This window comes from Miscanthus floridulus, chromosome 14, assembly GCF_019320115.1.
Source record: "Miscanthus floridulus cultivar M001 chromosome 14, ASM1932011v1, whole genome shotgun sequence".
Classification (NCBI taxonomy): domain Eukaryota; kingdom Viridiplantae; phylum Streptophyta; class Magnoliopsida; order Poales; family Poaceae; genus Miscanthus; species Miscanthus floridulus.
Genome location: NC_089593.1, coordinates 5576428 through 5594410, shown reverse-complemented (window position 1 = coordinate 5594410; position 17983 = coordinate 5576428). Strand labels below are relative to the sequence as shown.

General features: G+C 55.1%; 1 protein-coding gene across 1 annotated transcript; it reads left to right on the top strand.

Annotated features, from left to right (window-relative positions):
* Nucleotides 1–680: 680 nt before the first annotated feature.
* Nucleotides 681–17125, top strand: LOC136502933 (uncharacterized). Its single transcript, XM_066498179.1, has 5 exons — nucleotides 681–729; nucleotides 818–1226; nucleotides 1305–1402; nucleotides 16908–16988; nucleotides 17102–17125. Exons 1-5 carry the CDS (start codon nucleotides 691–693, stop codon nucleotides 17123–17125), a joined length of 651 nt encoding a protein of 216 aa, XP_066354276.1. The 5' UTR covers nucleotides 681–690.
* The last annotated feature ends 858 nt before the right edge of the window (nucleotides 17126–17983 follow it).

Below are 17983 nucleotides of genomic sequence, written 5' to 3'. Positions count from 1 at the left end.
TGGAAGATCCTGCCTTGGCGCCACGTAAGGCGCTCAAGGTGAACGTTAGCTCCTCCGCCCATCAGGCAGCGGAGGCGCAAGCTGGCGTGCAGCGTGGCGCGGCGTCGGGCGGGGCCATTTCGGAGGAGCCGGCTACCCAGGAAAAGGGTGCCGAGGTGGCCGCGGAGCGAGTGGAAGAGGAGGAGCCCGCGCCCCGTGATGTCGTGGGTCTTGGGGCGAAGGAGGCTGGGGCGTCCACCATCGCCAAGGCCATTGAGGGTGAGGCCGGAGCCCCCAAGACCTCCGAAGTCAGGGCGGTGGACGCCGGGGCCACCGAGGTGGAGATGGCGGAGGCCAGAGCCCCTGGGTCCGTCAAGGCCGAGGCGATGGAGATGGAGACGGAGCAAGTTTTGGCGCCGCCCCTGGTTCAGGCAATCTCGTCTGATGATTCCTCCCATGGGAAGGAGGCGGCGAACGTCGAGGCGGCCAGTACCGTGGAGCAGCCAGTCCCAGATCCTGCCGAGGGGAGTTCGGCCCTTGTCCGGCTACGGCCCGAGCCCCGTGGGTGGAACTTCCCGCGTGTTTTCTGGCAGAACCGGGCTGACCCCGAGGGGGAGCCCGTGTTTGCCCTTGAAGATACCACAGAGGGGGGGCGATGGGATACCCTCGAGCAGTACCTGCCAACTGGCAGTGCGGTCGCTGCAGACAGCGATGACTATTATGGGACGGGACTTGCCCGGTGTCACCCAGGTACGTACTTTCCTCTCTCGTGCCGCGTTGTTTTCTCTCCGAGCCTCCTCGCAGTGTTTGACGTGCGTTTTTTGTTTTGCCTCCTTAGGAGCTCGAGACCCGATCCCTTGGGAAATCGGTGTTCCTGCGAAGGGAGAGGGATATCTGGGACCAGCTCCGGCGGCAGAAGGGCCTGCTCGCCGATGCCCAGGGGCTTTTGTCGGCGCGGAGTGCGGAAGTGGAGGACCTCCGCCTTCGTTGTGCTGACATTCAGGCCGAGTTGGCCACGGCTAAAGAGCAGTCTGCCCCTCTGGTGGCGAAGATCAAGGAACTGGAGGAGGAGCGAGACGCCTCCAGGTCTCGGGCCCAAGAGGCGACGGCCTCTGCCAAGGCCATAGCCGGGCAGCTGGGTGCGGAGCAGAGCGAGCATCAGCTGACGAAAGTCGCCTTGGCAGAGGCTACCAAGGCGGCCGAGGCCTCTCGGGTCGAGGCCTTAGACTGGAAGAGCAAGGCCGAGGGTAAGTTCCGCTGAACCGTGCTCCTTGTTCTTTTTGTCCTGGTTCGCGTTTGACTCCTGACCCCTTGTTGCGACGTAGATCTGGAGAAAGAAGCCTCCCAGGCGGCTGAGGCCTCCGTCGCAGCGCAAGCGGCGCTGGATGTTGAGGTCCGAGAGCACGAGGCGCTGCGCAGCGCTGTCCGTACCGCCTGCGAGGCCCTAGACATCGAGGGAGTCCAATCAGCCAGCTCCCTTGGGAGCCGCCTGATTGCGTTGAGCGGCCGCGTCCACGAGAGGCTCCGGGAGGCGTTGCACACGGGCAGTCAAGCGCGCCCTGGCCGTCGTCTCCTCGCACTACGCCATCAACCTCGAGGCTGTCAGCGACGGCTACGTGTTGCCAGAAGATGACGAGGAGGCTGATGCAGAGGTCGTGAAGCTGTTGGAGGCGGCTAAGGCACCTGGCACAGCGCTGGCCGGTCTATTTGAAGAAGAGGTGGTCCCTCCCGCGCCGGCCGCCGACCCTTGAGCTTTGACCTGGGCCAAAAGGGGCCATGTAACCGGATTGAGTTAGTTGCCATACCGTGACGTTTTTGTGGCCGTCGAGGCCTTTAAAGTATTTGCGTATGTGGGTCTTTTAACCGTTTCTTGTTTTACTTCGAGCCTGTGCCCTCTGTCTCGATCTTGGGAACCCGTAAAGAAATTCCTCGGAACCTTAAGCCGTCCTTTGGCGAAGGGTGGTGAGGGAGCTGCCGTAGCCTAGAGGCGTAGGCCATTCTCACGACTCGACCAGGCCCTTTGGCCTCGAGACAAGCTTTTGGTCTTTGGGTTTCTTGTGAAGGTCCCGTCGGAGCGCGAGAGAGTTTGGCGTAGAAATTTTTTGAAAGACCATTAACAAACGGTGTTCGGGACTTAGGGGGTTCCCCCTTTTTAGCCCCCGAGGGAGGCTCGGCTTTGCAGAGGCAGAGCCGAGTCTCCCTTATAGCGCTATTGTGGCGTCGAGCCCCTATTGATAGACAAGCTCTCTGTACAGAACTTCCTCGGAGCCTACGCTGTCCTTTGGGTGAAAAGGTGGTGCGGGAGCTGCCGTAGCCCGGAGGCGTAGGCCGTTCTCACGGCTCGGCCGGCCTTTTCACCTTTGAGACGATCGTACGGTCCTTAGGTTCTATACAATCGACTTGTCTATAAGGGGGTTCCTCGAAAGATTATAACAACTAAGAACGCTTCTTTATTGTATTTCGAGAAACAATGTAAACAACGTTTGGAAATTTAAGGGTAGAAACGACGTAGCTGTTCTATGTTCCAAGCGTTGGTGAAGATTTCGCCCTTCTCGTTGGCTAACTTGTAGGTCCCGGGCTTCAGCACTTGAGCGACGATGTACGGCCCTTCCCAGGGTGGGGTCAGCTTGTGGCGGCCCTTGTTGCTCTGCCTCAGTCTCAGCACCAGGTCGCCCACCTTCAGGTCTCGGCTTTGGACGCGCCGGGCTTGGTAGCGTCGTAGGGCTTGCTGGTACCTGGCCGAGTGTAGCAGCGCGACGTCTCGGGCTTCCTCCAGTTGGTCGAGGGCGTCTTCGCGGGCAGTGCGGTTGCTTTGCTCGTTGTAGGCCTAGTAGTCTCGGGGAACCGTATTCCAGGTCGGTGGGGAGGATGGCCTCGGCCCCATAGACCAAGAAGAACGGTGTAAATCCCGTGGCTCGGCTCGGTGTATTCCTCAGGCTCCAAATGACCGATGGGAGTTCGGCAAGCCATTTCTTGCCGAATTTCTTCAACCGGTTGTGTATCCTAGGTTTGAGACCTTGTAGGATCATGCCGTTCGCACGTTCTACTTGGCCGTTTGTCCTGGGATGTCCTACGGCCGACCAGGCCACACGGATGTGGCGGTCGTCGCAGAATGTCAGGAACTTGTGGCCGGTGAATTGCGTCCCATTGTCGGTGATGATGGTATTTGGGATTCCGAACCTGTGGATGATATCCGTAAAGAACAGCACCGCTTGCTCGGATTTGATCTGAGTGATCGGACGAGCCTCGATCCATTTGGAGAATTTGTCGACGGCTACCAGCAGATGGGTATAGCCCCCTGGGTGCCTTCTGCAGAGGCCCAACCATGTCCAGCCCCCACACAGCGAATGGCCATGTGATGGGGATGGTTTGGAGGGCTTGGGCCGGGAGGTGCGTCTGTCGAGCGTAGTACTGGCATCCCTCGCAGGAGCGTACTAGCTTCGTGGCGTCGGCCACTGCTGTTGGCCAATAGAAACCTTGGCGGAAGGCGTTACCCACGAGCGCCCGAGGCGCCGCGTGGTGCCCGCAGACTCCCGCGTGCAAGTCCCAAAGTAGGGATTGGCCAGCCTCGGTGGTGATGCATCGTTGGAGAATACCAGATGGGCTACGCCTATACAACTCGTCGTTGCAGAGGACGTAAGTCTTGGCTCGTCGCGCAAGCCGTCGGGCCTCGGCTCTGTCCGCAGGAAGCTCTCCTCGAACGAGGCGATCAAGGAAAGGGACTCGCCAGTCCGTTCCTTGGTCGGCCTTGGGAGGCTCTGCGTCAATCGCCATGGCCTCGGGCTTGGCTGGCGGGGTCTCGGTGGTAGAGGGGGCCTCGGGCCCTGCGGTGGGCTCGGCCGATGGGCCCTCTTCCGTCGCCGAGGCGTAGTCGACGGATGGCTTGTGGAGGTCTCTGGCGAAGACGTTCGGGGGGACCGGGGTCCGCGCTGACGCCATCTTTGCCAGTTCGTCTGCGGCCTCGTTGAACTTTCGCGCAACGTGGTTGAGTTCGAGACCGTCGAACTTGTTCTCTAGGCGACGTACTATCGTGCAGTACGCCTTCATTTTGGGGTCATGGCAGCTTGACTCTTTCATCACCTGATCGACGACGAGCTGCGAATCACCCCGTACGTCGAGACGTCGCACTCCAAGTTCGATGGCGATTTGCAGGCCGTTGACGAGGGCCTCGTATTCGGCCACATTGTTGGAGGCGGCGAAGTGAAGCCGGATCATGTAGCGCATGTGTACTCCGAGGGGCGAGACCAGGAGCAGGCCCGCGCCAGCCCCAGTCTTCATCAGAGACCCGTCGAAGTACATGGTCCAGCATTCTGATTGGATCTGAACGGGTGGCAGCTGTGTGTCGGTCCACTCGGCTACAAAGTCGGCCAGGACCTGTGATTTGATCGCTTTCCGAGGCGCGAAAGACAAGGTTTCCCCCATGAGTTCGACAGCCCACTTGGCTATTCTACCCGAGGCCTCCCGGTTTTGGATTATCTCTCCCAGAGGAAAAGACGACACCACAGTCACCGGGTGGGACTCGAAGTAGTGACGCAGCTTGCGTCGAGCCAAGACTACGGTGTAAACCAGCTTCTGGATGTGGGGGTAACGCGTCTTAGTCTCGGAGAGCACTTCGCTGATGAAGTAGACAGGTCGTTGGACGGGTAGAGCATGTCCCTTCTCCTGCCTCTCGACTACTACGGCCGCGCTGACCACTTGGGTCGTCGCGGTGACGTAGAGTAAGAGGTGCTCGCCCTCGGTGGGCGGAACCAGGACGGGGGGGTTGGTGAGCAGTGCTTTGAGCCTGGCGAGGGCTTCCTCGGCCTCGGTGGTCCAAGAAAAGCGCTCGGACTTTCTCAAGAGGCGGTACAGGGGCAGGCCTTTTTCGCCGAGGCGCGAGATGAAGCGGCTTAGGGCCGCAAGGCATCCCATGACCCTCTGCACCCCTTTGAGGTCTCGGATCGGGCCCATGTTGGTCACGGCCGAGACCTTCTCCGGGTTGGCCTCGATTCCACGTTCCGAGACTATGAATCCCAAGAGCATGCCTCGGGGAACCCCGAAGACACACTTCTCGGGGTTGAGCTTGATGCCCTTCTCTCTGAGACATGTGAAGGCAACCTCCAAGTCGCCGACGAGATCACCGGCCTTCCTGGACTTGACTACGATGTCATCCACGTAGGCCTCGACGGTTCGCCCGATGTGTTCGCCAAAGACTTGGATCATGCACCGCTGGTAAGTAGCCCCTGCGTTTCTGAGGCCAAACGGCATGGTTACGTAGCAGTACATGCCGAATGGAGTGATGAAAGAAGTCGCGAGCTGGTCGGACTCTTTCATCTTGATTTGGTGGTAACCGGAATACGCATCAAGGAAGGAGAGGGTTTCGCATCCTGCAGTGGAGTCGACGATTTGGTCAATTCGTGGTAGTGGGAATGGGACCTTCGGGCACGCTTTATTTAGACCAGTGTAGTCCACGCACATCCTCCACTTGCCACTTTTCTTCCTGACTAATACGGGGTTAGCCAACCACTCTGGATGGAATACTTCCTTGATGAACCCGGCGGCCATGAGCTTCTGCACTTCTTCGCCGATGGCCCTGCGCTTTTCCTCGTCAAACCGGCGCAGGCGCTGCTTTGCCGGCCTGGAGCCCGCCCGGATATCTAAGGCGTGCTCGGCGACCTCCCTTGGTATGCCCGGCATGTCCGAGGGACTCCACGCGAACATATCGACGTTCGCACGGAGAAAGTCGACGAGCACAGCCTCCTATTTGCTGTCGAGGGTGGCGCTGATCTTCAGTCCTCGGCCGTTGGGGACGGTGGGATCGACGGGGACGAGCTTGACGTCCTCCGCGGGCTCGAAGGTCCCGACGCGCCGCTTGGCGTCGGGAACCTCGCTACCAAGCTGGTCGAGATCGGCGATGAGGGTCTCGGCCTCCACGATGGCCTCGGCGTACTCGATGCACTCGACGTCGCAGTCGTATGCATGTTCGTACGTGGACTCGACGGTGATGATGCCGTTGGGGCCTGGCATCTTGAGCTTGAGGTAGGTGTAGTTGGGGACCGCCATGAACTTGGCGTAGCACGGGCGCCCCAAGATGGCGTGGTAAGCCCCCTTGAATCCAACCACCTCGAAGGTGAGGACCTCCTTGCGGTAGTTGGAGGGGGTGCCAAAGCAGACGGGTAAGTCGATGCGCCCGAGGGGTCGTGTGCGCTTTCCTGGCACGACGCCGTGGAAGGGCGCGGAACCGCCTCGGAGTCGTGACTGGTCGAGCTCCAGGAGCTCCAGAGTGTTGACGTAGAGGATGTTGAGGCCGCTGCCTCCGTCCATGAGCACTTTGGTGAGCCGGGTGTTGCCGACGATCGGGTCGACGACAAGCGGGTACTGCCCGGGGTTTGGAACATAATCGGGGTGGTCATCCCGATCAAAGGTGATTGCCTCTCGAGACCAGTCGAGGTACCGGGGGGTGGCCACCTTGACCGAGAAGACCTCCCGGCGTTCCCTCTTTCGCTGGCGCGCCGTGAGGCGTGCCGAGGGTCCGCCAAAGATCATGAAGGCGTTGCGTACCTCGGGGAACCCATCATCTTTATCGTCGTCCCTCTCGCCGGCGCCCCTTTTCCTGGCATCATCGTCGTCGGGGAGCCCAAGCCTGGCGTAGTAACGCCGGAGCATGGTGCATTCCTCGAGGGCATGCTTCACCAGACCTTGATGGTAAGGACAGGGCTTCTTCAGCATGTCGTCAAATAGCCCAGGGCCCCGGGGGCCTCGGGGATTCCTGCGATCTGCTGTGGCGACATGGCCGGCCTCGAGGACCTCCTGCTTCCCTGGGCGACCCTTCTTCTTTCTCTTGGGGACGCGGGTGGGCGAGGCCTCGGGGGCCTCGTCCTTCTGCTTCCCCTTGGCGTCGTTGTTGGGGAAGATGGCCCCAACCGCCTCTTCGCCCGAGGCGAAGTTGGTGGCGATGTCAAGGAGTGCGGCCGCCGTGGTTGGTACGTTCCGGCCTAATTCTCGGACCAGGTCTCGGCAGGAGGTGCCAGAGAGGAATGCTTGGACGATTTCCGAGTCACCGACGCGGGGCAACTCGGTGCATTTCTTGGAGAAGCGCCGGATGAAATCTCGAAGAGATTCGTCCGGCTTCTGGCGGCAACCTTTGAGGTCCCAGGAGTTCCCAGGGCGCACGTAGGTGCCCTGGAAATTCCCGACGAAGACCCTCACCAAGTCGCGCCAGTCGTGGATCTGTGCGGGGGGAAGGTGTTCGAGCCAGGCTCGCGCTGAGTCTGACAAGAACAAAGGGAGGTTGCGGATGATGAGCAGGTCATCGTCCGCACCACCTAGCTGACAAGCCAGGCGATAATCGGCTAGCCATAGCTCGGGGTTCGTCTCGCCGCTGTACTTTGTGAGGTTGGTAGGTTGCCGGAACCGGGCTGGGAAGTGAGCGTTGCGGATGGCTCTACTAAAGACCCGAGGGCCAGGTGGCTCGGGAGAAGGACTGCGGTCTTCTTCGCTGTCGTAGCGACCGCCTCGGTGTGGGTGGTAGCCCCGGGCGGCTCCGTCGTCGTGGCGCCGTCGCCTGCCAACTACCTCGTGGTCGCCTTGTACCTCGCGTTGGTGTCCAGGTCGGTCGCGCACCGAGAGGGCCCTGTTGACCGTCGGCGCGCGAGCAGGCTCGGGACGGACCGAGGCATCCTGGCCCTGGCGAGGTCGCGCCGTGGGTTGCTCCGAAGTGCCTCCGCGCCGGCGGGAGGCGGAACTTTCGGCCTGCTGCACCGCTGCGGTCTCGAGGAGGTCGCGGAGCTCTCCGCGGACCCGTCGCCCCTCGGTGGTGGAGGGCTCGGGCATTGCTCGGACCAGCATCGCAGCCGCTGCGACATTCTGGCTAGCGCGATTAAAGATTGGGGGTGGCTCATCCCCCTCGTTGTCGTTGATGCGGTGATGGACGTCGTGGGCCCTCCGTCGGGCTCCTCCGCCCTCACCGCGCTCTTGCTGCTCCTGCTCGAGAGTGTCCCGTAGCTGTTGCAGAAGGAGTCGGTCTTGTTCGACCTTGGCTTGAAGCTCGCGGAGCTGCTCCAGGTCTGGGCGTCGATGCTCCACGCGGACGGGATTCTCGTTCCGTGCTGTCGGGGCTTCGAGACGCGGAGGTGTGGCATCGCCCGCCCCTGCCCGGGGCGGGGAATGGTTGCCTGTCCTCTCTTCCTCTTCGCCCGCCCTTGGCATCCCGAGCCCGACGTGGAAGCACTCACGGGATGGATCGTAAGTCCCTTCGTCGTCGGAGTCGGAATAGCCGAGGCAGTAGTCGCTTGCGGCCAAGAATTGGCGCAAAGCCCCAGGGTTGTGGAGTTCGGAGAAATCCACCCCGGGCCATGCCTCGTCCTCGCCCGAGGAGTCGGAGTGGGTGCTCAGGTCGAGAGCGAAGCGCTGGCGGCGTTCCGAGGGGTGCTCGTGAGCGGCAGTGTAAGCGTAGGCATAAGAGGCGGCGGCATTTCTCAACCCAAAGGGGTATGGGGACGGCGCCGTCTCCAGATTCTGCCCCGCCGGGGTCGGCTCTTCAGGGGGTGGTGGAGCGGAGCTGGACGACTGGGCATCGCCGCGAGCCACCGGCGATTTTCCTTTGTCCACGCTCAGGCCAGACAGGTCCCCAGCCAGGGACCCCGTACCAACAGCTGGTCGTAGGATATCGGCGGGGAGTGGCGTGCCGCCTCGGGTTCGCGTAGCATCGGGGTCGCCTTGCTCGCGTCGTGCCTAGGCGAGCGCGGCGAGAGCGGCCGCCCGGACGCCGCCTGCGCCTGGGCTGCCGGGGCGTGACTTCATCGTCGGACGGTGGGGCTCGAGGAGTGAGGAGCACCATGTCGTACTCATGCCCTAGAGACATGAACTCTAGGCTCCCGAACCAAACTACGGTGCCGAGACGCAATGGTCGTATGGGGTCAGCCATCCGAGTCCTGCTGGGATGACGAAAACGACACGCAGCGTCCCCTACCTGGCGCGCCAACTGTCGGTGTTTTGGAACCGGGGGGTCCTCAACCAACGAGTAAATTTGTGCTGCGTGCTCCCGAACCGGATGGTGATGCAAAGAGACACAAGGTTTATACTGGTTCAGGCAATCGAGGCCCTACGTCCAGTCTGAGAGATCGATCTTGTATTCCTTGCACCGGAGTGCTCGTAGTAGGGGGTTACAAGCTAGGTGAGAGAGGGAGCTAGCCCCAGGTCTCGGCGGAGGTGGTGCGGGCTGCTTGAGGCGTTGTTCTCAAGCAGCGTAGAAGTGTGTAGTTCTATCGGTGTGTTCGTCTTTCTGCTCGTTGCCCTCTTTTTTCCCCTAGAAATGGCCCCGGTCCCTCCCTTTTATACTCTAAGGGAGAACCAGGAACGTACATATGTTGCTACATAACGCTCTATATCTATAAATAGGGGTGGCGTGTCCGAGCCCTGTAGCCGGCCACTGTCGTGGTATGGTCGATGGAGTGGCCCCGTCCTTGTCGTGCAGAAGTGACGCGCCCCGTCCTTGTCGTGCAGAAGTGGCGCGCCGGTCATACTTGGTCTTGTGCGTCGTGGGGCTCCAGTACAGCTTGAGGCAGGACATGGCGGGCGACGTGCTGGTCATCGTGCGATGACGTCGTAGGGAGCCGTGGCTCTGCAGATGCCGAGGCCGAGCCATCGTGGGGGGCTCGCGGACATGGATCCTCAGGCTGCCGAGCCCCTGAAGCAAACTGCCGAGGCCTTGGAGGGAATTATTGGTCCTGGGTACTGATTCCGAGGCCACAGTATCCCAGACGTGGCTCCCCACGCTGCGTTGTTCTCGGAGCAGGAGTTGGCAGCACAGTGAGGCATGGGCGTCAACCATGTGCATAGTGGTTGGCATAGTGGCGGGTAACCCCTGCCCAGTCCTGCCTCCTGTCCCGTCGGCCATTCCGCTGTACTGTGCCGAGCATGCGGCCGACGTCAGGGGCAGCGGTTGGCTGAGTTAATGCGACACGACGTTTTGTCAGAGGGACGGGTGAAGGAAGAGGCAGCAGAGTGCTGCCTGAGCCCGCCTCGCGTGAGACGGAGGGTCGGCGGCCCGGCCGAGGCCTGCAACGAGAGGGGGTCGGCCGATGCCTTCGGTGGGGGATCGCCCGAGGTCAGCGGCGAGGGGGCCTCGGGCGAGTCGGAGAATCGGCCGAGGCCAGCGGTGTTTAGCTGGTTTCGATCTTTACGAAGTCTAAGCAGTCGTTTTTTGGTTCTTGCTTAGGGTACCCCTTCTCATGGTATCCGACAAGTTCCTTGGTGGTTCGCGGGCCCTTGCGTCCCAACTTATGAACCAAAGGCTCGCAGGTAGTCCCGGACAGGAAAGCTCCTATAACGTCGGCGTTGGTGATGTTAGGTAGCTCGTTGCACTGCTGGGAGAAGCGCCGGATGTACCCGTGGAGGGTCTCACCGGCCTTCTGACGGTAGTTTTTGAGGTCCCATGGGTTCCTAGGGCGCTTGTATGTGCCATGGAAGTTCCCCACAAAGATCTCCCTTAGGTCCGTCCAACTCTGGATTGTGTTGGACGGCAAGTGTTCCAACCATGCTCGTGCCGAATTGGCTAAGAACAGTGGAAGGTTGCGGATAATGAAGTCATCATTATCTGCACCACCGACTTGGCAGGCAAGCCGATAGTCTTCGAGCCATAATCCGAGGTTTGTTTCCCCAGAGTACTTTAGGATATTGGTCGATCGTCGATACCTTGGCGGGAAAGCAGCATTGAGGATGTGACGGCCAAAGGCCTAAGGGCTCGGCAAGCCGGGGCTCGGGCTTCGGTCTTCGCTGCTGTCGTAGCGTCCACCGTGACGAGGATGATAGCCATGGCGGGCTCCTTCTCTCGGGTCACCGTAGGTACGTCTACGGGCGTCGAGGGTGCTGCGTGCGTCGCGGTTGCGGCCGAGACGCTGATGTACCAGGACCGCGGCACGCTGCTCGCTGCCTTGTGGTGCTTGGTGGACCAACGCGTCCCTACTGGGCCACTCGGAGAGCGTGCGTTGGTTGACGTCAAGCTTGTGTCGCCAAGACAACGAACTTTCTGCCTGCTGCGCCGCCGCATGCTCGAGTAGCGTGCGAATCTCATGGTGGGCCCGATGATCCTTGGGCGTCGCGGCCTCTGGAAGGCCATGGAGCAAGGCCACCGCTGCGGCGATGTTGTGGCTTGCCCGGGTGAAGCGAGGGAGGGCTTCATCGTCTGCGATGATCCTCCGGTTCATGTCGCGGGCCATGGCACGTGCGCGCCCACCATCTCTGCGACGCTCAATCTCCCAATCAAGCTCCGTGCATTCCTGCTCAAGCTGGAGTCGCGCTTCCTCAATCTCCCGATGTCGAGGTGCCGAGAGTTCGGTTGCTGCTCAGCCATGTGCTTGTGTTGTGTTCTGATCGGTTCGGGGTTTGATGGGCTCATGATGGTTCGATCGGGTCTGGCTTGAATCGATGCGATTTGAGTCAAGCCCCCCTCATGGGATGCCCCGCTTTCTCTTTTATAGGCCAAGGAAAAGTACGAGTTACAGCGGAGGAAGAGAGGAGAACGAGAGAGAGGGAGAAGAAGTCCTTCAAGATCGCCGGGTCCTTATCCTTCATGCAGGTCCCGCCGACCCTGTAGATGTCAACAGGGACGGCTCCACGTCGTGGCCCTGTCCATCACTGGCGCCATGCGCAGGCGTCGTCTGCTGGTCATGGTGCTCCACTCCGTCCTGGCGAACGTCGTGGTGAACTGACGCGCATGTCAGTGTTCGTACGAGGGTTAGGCAAAATAGCACCAGTACGCCCGATGCTGTTTCTGATGTGAATCCTCGTGTATGGCCCATTGTGGCCGCGGGTTACATCGGGGCATGCCGGTCTCTCCCCTGGTGTCAGAGCTTTGACCCAGGCCAATATGCTTAGACCCGGAGCGGTTGACGGCAGTGTGGGTCTCCGTCGAGCGAGGCGGAGCCCGCGGCCTCGGGGTTGGGTGAGGCAGAGTGCAAACCCAAGGGTCGGGCGAGGTGGAGCCCGCGGCCTTGGGGTCGGGGGAGGCGGAGCCCCCCAGAGGTTGGGAGAGGCGGAGCGCAAACCTAAGGGTTAGGCGAGGCGGAGCCCGCGACCTTGGGGGTCAGGCGAGGCGGAGTCCGCGACCTCGGGGTTGGACGAGGCGGAGCCCATGGCCTCGGTGTCGGACGAGGCGGATCCCCAGCCCCAAGGGTCGGGCGAGGCGGAGCCCACAGCCATGGTGTCGGGCGAGGCGGAGCCCGCCCCCAGAGGTCGGGCGAGCCGGAGCCCACCCCCAGAGATCATGCGAGGCGGAGCCCACGGCCTCGGGGTCGGGCGAGGCGGAGCCCGTGGCCACAGTGTTGGGCGAGGCGGAGCCCGCCCCCAGAGATCGGCATCAGAGGTCGGGCGAGGCGGAGATCGCCCCCCCAGAGTTCGGTCGAGGTGGAGATCGCCCCCTCGGGGGTCGGGCGAGGCGGAGCTCGCCCCCAGAGGCCGGGCGAGGAGGAGCCCCGCGCACCTGGGGGTCGATTGGAGTTGTAGTCGCGCTCTTGACTGCTAAGATGAATCAATGTTGATGGTCATTAGCTCCTCCTCTTCGGGTACTTTAGTATTGGTCCCCGACTGTAGATGTTTACATGGGTCATGCTTTCTAGAATTATCTGAAATTGTTCATTATCTTGTTGTACTTGTGTTGCTTCCTAAGATTTTTATACCTCCTGGTTCATTCCCAATGTTTAACTTTGAAATATTACAGAGAATCAGATAAAAAAGGAAAAAAAAGAAAAGAAAGATAAAAGTGTTGTTTCGATACGCTTATAATCGGATTATCCATCGTTGGCCACGAAGAATCGATAAGAAGCTTGCCAAAACGCCCCCTGCGATGGATGGTTCTCAAGAACGTCCATGATCTATGCACCACGAGATTGAACTGGAGATAAGACGACGATTGTTTAGGTGGGACTAAAAAGGTATGGTATGCTAGCTTAATGGCTGATGTGGCCTCCATCATCTTGTTATTATTTTTTATTTTAAAAAAAGGTAGGAGCTCTGCCCTTGCATTAGTAAAGGATGATAAAAATAATACATGAGGTTTTGATCTTTAGGGCCACCCACTAAACATGTGGTGCCTAGGACATAGAGAAAAATGAACAGACCAAACTCCAAAGTGAAAGGGGTGAATAAAAACAGAATTTAACTGAAAGATTAAAAAAATATGGTCCAATAGGTTCATCATCTCCACCTCTAAAATACTCCATCAATTATAAGTTATAATTCACTTTGGCTTTTGTAAGAGTTATATTATAGTTTTATGTGTATTTATAAACAAATTACACTCTCTTCATTTTAAGTTAGAAGTCATTTGGTATTTTTAGATGTAAAAATAACTTTATTTAGACTATACCCAGATACATACATAATATAATGATTTATAATTCCAAAATGACTTTTGGATTATCTGTAACCATAGTCAAACTTACGGATACTTTGGCTTATGAAGAACTCAGAAATCCTAATTTTGGTATAAAAAGAGCAATTGGGATTTTTACTTATGATGAAGAACTCAAAGATCCCAATTTTGGTATAAAAAGAACAATTGGGATTGTATTTGGTTCATAGCCACATCTTGACACGCAATTAAGAAAGAAGAGAGATTTTATATGGTTGTGGCTTGTCAAATTTGTTTAGGCCCTTTACCTTATGTCATGGCCTCATTTTCTTACCAAACTCTGTCAAATGTGTGGTGGTCATTTTCTCACCACACTTTTTACTGTAGCTATACTTTGCTTATGTTTAGCTATATATAATCGTGAAACGATGGGGTAGACAAAAGGCAAATATGGAACTTCACCTAAGGTCCGATCCAAGCATGCATGCTCACGCACATCGTAATTCGAATCTCACTGTTACTACATACATTATACATACGATGGGTGTGTTCAGGCAAATTACAGTTTTCTTTAGCAAGGACGCAAACTATAGTTTGATGAGAGTAGCATGTGTTGGTAACTTTGTACTAGTACGAGAGTAAAATAACTTTGAGAATGGCTGGGAAATCTGGACTGAGCAACGAAATGAGAAGCAGGAAAGAGTTTGCGTCTGGCCTGGACCCTTTCTTTTTCTACGCCGAAACTACTGATGGAGGTGGCCTCGTCAATACCCAATAAATAGCATGCGGGGGCACCACAGCTTTCCATCAGAACAGTCAGTAATCAGATTGGGAACACCGGTGCGTGCCCCGCTAGAGGCAGGTCTGACCAGCGAACTTCCACGCGAGCACGGCGGCGATGATGTCCGACGAGAATCATCACCACCCTGATGATGTGGGAACGACGGTGGGCTAGCTAGGTAGTGGATCCCCGGCCGGAACGTGATGGCATAAGAGATGACGACATACATGGGCGAACGAACGCTAGCTTTACCGGCGGTGACTCCTCCACGGCCACCGGCGGCACCACAATTTCCAGAATCACCAGCAGCATTGGACGGCGCCTCAAGGCTGAGGAGGGTCGCCGGCACCAACGGAGGTGGCTGCCGGGCCCGGGGTGGGCGTCGGCGACCGGCTGGTGCTGAGTGCTGAGAGAAGAGGCGTCCTGGGTTGGTAACGGGACTGTTTGTTAATTTTTTTCTATAGATGCTTTGGTGGTGAAATTCTTGAGGGCTATGGGATGGAGACATCATCCAATGGATATTGCTGACAAATCAATTGCTCATGACAATTGGATCCCCAATTGCATCTTGTGATGAAATGTGTTTCAGTTTGAAGGAGATATATATATATATATATATATATCAAACGGTTTCCGCAGTAAGCCAAGTTCCAACAAGAAATCATCCAACACAGCTCAGAGCTCAGAAGAGAACAACTTATACATCCTCCACGAGATCTGCTGACAGTGGAGAAGCAACACAACTCCAAGTCTCACTCGTTTACCAAGCCTAGCTTTTATTTTGTTAAATAAATACCAACCTATTCCACATTGGGAATGCATTTGCCCTGATAGCACAAAGCATACAAGTGTCATTTCATTTTGCGCATATATATACGATAAAAGCCAGATTACATGATGGCATCAAAATATAAAGTTGGCCTGATTCAGTTTTTGCTAATTAACAGAAATATACGAACCAAGAAGACTATTATTATTTCAAGTTCCTGAAACACAACCTATGACTACTATGTGCTAGATAATGAAGTCCTGAAGAAACTACAAAGGCTTCACATTTGCTAGTGCCACACTCTAACGCTTTCCATTTTATGAGTGGCCACCAATCTTAGATGAATGTCATTTGCACAGCCAAAACCAAAATGGTCGGGTGCTCCATATTCTATAGCTTCAGAACTATACATGGAAACAAAAGAAACAATTGCACGAATTTATTCTATTTATTTTCAGGGTCACCCTAAAGATTATAAGGTACTACCTCCATTCTGTTTTATAAGGTGTGGGCTGAAATGACATGGTCTCCTAAATTACATTTTGATCAATTTTTTACTTTATATTATATTATTTATGCTTATAAATTTATGATTATTGGATACTACAATTGCTTACGAATCTAACATATCAATTTTATATTATGATAGTTAAAAATTGTTAGCCAAATTATTAGTCAAAATTTTCAGAGTTTGACTATTGATATGCGTGTACGTCTTATAAAAGGAGGCGGAGGTAGTATATACCAAACTACATAAATGCACGCACGCACGACACGCAAAAGAACAAACTATAGTAGTATAACACTTCATTAATACATAGTACTGTATATATCAAATCTATCACTTACATGTTTATCCTACCAAAGTCGGTCAATTGGAAGTAATTAAGTGGTCCAAAGTCGGTCAATTGGAAGTAATTAAGTGGTCAAGTTTTGAATAATAGTCAACGGTGACAATTATTTGAAAACAAAGGAAGTATCTTACTAGAAGCTACTAGAACATTGACCAGTTTCTTCCATATATGCAGATTGGGTCAAGTTTCTGCCCAAAAGAAAAAGGAAAAGAAACCTAGCCATACATGTGTTATATATAGACACAGAGAAGGAAAAAAAACTGACCACAGTATCTAGACACAAAGAAGGAAAATGTCATTTAATTGATAGGAGAAACTTTTATTTAATAATAAAAATAAAATTTTCCACACACCCTGCAGTTAAATAAGGTCTACATTAATGACAAGCATTTGAAGGATCCCGGTAGACATTTGGACTTCTATGTGAATGTGATATGTGTAAGGAGTAACCTATGAAAATTGAAGCATAAGTAAACAACATATAGGAATTCTGTGGACTCTCTGATTTTTTATTAATACAAAATCTCACTTTGGGGATCTCCCCCACAGTTTTTTGCGTCACGAAAAAACTCTTCTAGAGACTAGACGAAAAATTACCAATATATACCTAGTCCATAATGGTATTATATGTATGTACTACAATACTAGGCAAATGTTTCGTTCATAAACCATTTAGTGGACAACTTTTGACAAAATCCATAAAAAAATAAGCAGATGTCTAATAATTAAGTAGTTGATCCATGCCAACTCTTTTATAGAATAGACGAAAAATTACCAATATATACATAGTCCATAAACAGTAGTGCCAAAGTTTAACATTTGAACGCGACTGCATGAAATCGACCAGGGGGTTGGTTCAGACCTCGCTCAACTATCCTTTCTAACCAGGAGATCTCCCTACCGTTTGATTTACTAGTTTGTGCAAGTATCCCTATATGGTTGTATCAATTCTATGCTTCTCATTTATCCGAACAATAAAAGGGCACCTCACTTCAGTGAACTGAATACTATTCTTACCTTTAATGATTGTTTGCCTCCAGACATTGTATGCCGTATGAAACAATTTTTTTCTTTCAGCCCACCAGACTCCTTCACAACATTTGTAATTCTACACAATGAATAACCAACTAGTAGTTAGCAGTATGAACAGAACATATCGCTGTATAACTATGCGGCATAAATTCTGTTACATAGCCGGGGAACACTTACAGATATTATCGGTTTCAAAGCAGCCAAATCATCCATGAGCTTCCAATTATCCTTGAAATTAACTTGGTAAGTAAATATTGCAAAGATTCAAAATTGTAGCACTACAGCATGTCTGTTAATAGAAGACATTTTGTCAAAGGCGTTTTTTTCAAACTGCCTTAATTTCTTGTTGTATAAAGGCATTTATCTCAAAAGACCTCTGAAAGTATATTTCTAAAGGCCAAATTGAAAAACGCCTTAATAACCTCTAACAATTAGAGGCGTTTTTTTTTGTCAAAAATGCCTTAGTTAGTGCGACATTTTGAGGCGTTTTTTCTAAAACGTCTTTTCTGTCAGTACTGTTTGGACTCGTAGAAACGATTACTGCTCCTACCGCGAATCAGCGCCGCTCCGCACTCCACGGCCTAACGGTAACGGAGCTCTAGCAAGCGGACGTGTGGCCTATTGTTTTTTAATCTCCTCCACGCACGCGCCTCCCCGCGAGTCGCGACGCAAATCGGCGCCCACCCCTCTCCCTCTCGCCAACCTCGCGCTGCCCACCCTTCCGCCGCCTGCTCCTCCCCTGCCCTGGCCTCCCTCGCCGCTCGCACCTCCCCGACGCGCCCCTGCCCCTCCCCCGCTCACCTCTCCCACGCCGCCCGTCCCTCCCCCGCTCACCTCTCCCACGTCGTCTGCCCCTCCCCTGCCCAGATCCGAAGTGAATGCGCCCTGATGGAGGTGGATCTAGTTGCGGCGAGGAGGAAGAAGGTGCACTCAGCGAGGGCGACAACAGAGGCGGGTTGGATTGGGAGCTTGAAGGCAGTACAAGGGCATGAGGGTCATCAGAAGGGAGGAGGGCCCTTGCTGCTTCCCCACCAGCAGGCATGCTGATCCATGACTAGGTCTCCATTCCTTCCTATGAACGTCTGCATCCTTAATCTGTTTGTACGCAGTGGCGGATCCAGGAAAAATTTTAGGGGGGGGGCTAAACAAAAGTGCGACAGCAACGTACCTCCGACTGCTGCTCGATCTTAAGTCTCGGCCCCACCTACACGATAGAACTTTGCCTAAACATTTATGGG

Bases quoted from the DNA above. Each gene is read 5' to 3' on its own strand.
- LOC136502933 (XM_066498179.1), top strand. From the start codon at position 691: ATGACTATTATGGGACGGGACTTGCCCGGTGTCACCCAG. The intron at 1,227-1,304 runs GTAAGTTCCGCT...GTTGCGACGTAG, and splicing joins CTGGAAGAGCAAGGCCGAGG to ATCTGGAGAAAGAAGCCTCC. The intron at 1,403-16,907 runs GTCCGTACCGCC...TCTGTTACATAG, and splicing joins ACGAGGCGCTGCGCAGCGCT to CCGGGGAACACTTACAGATA.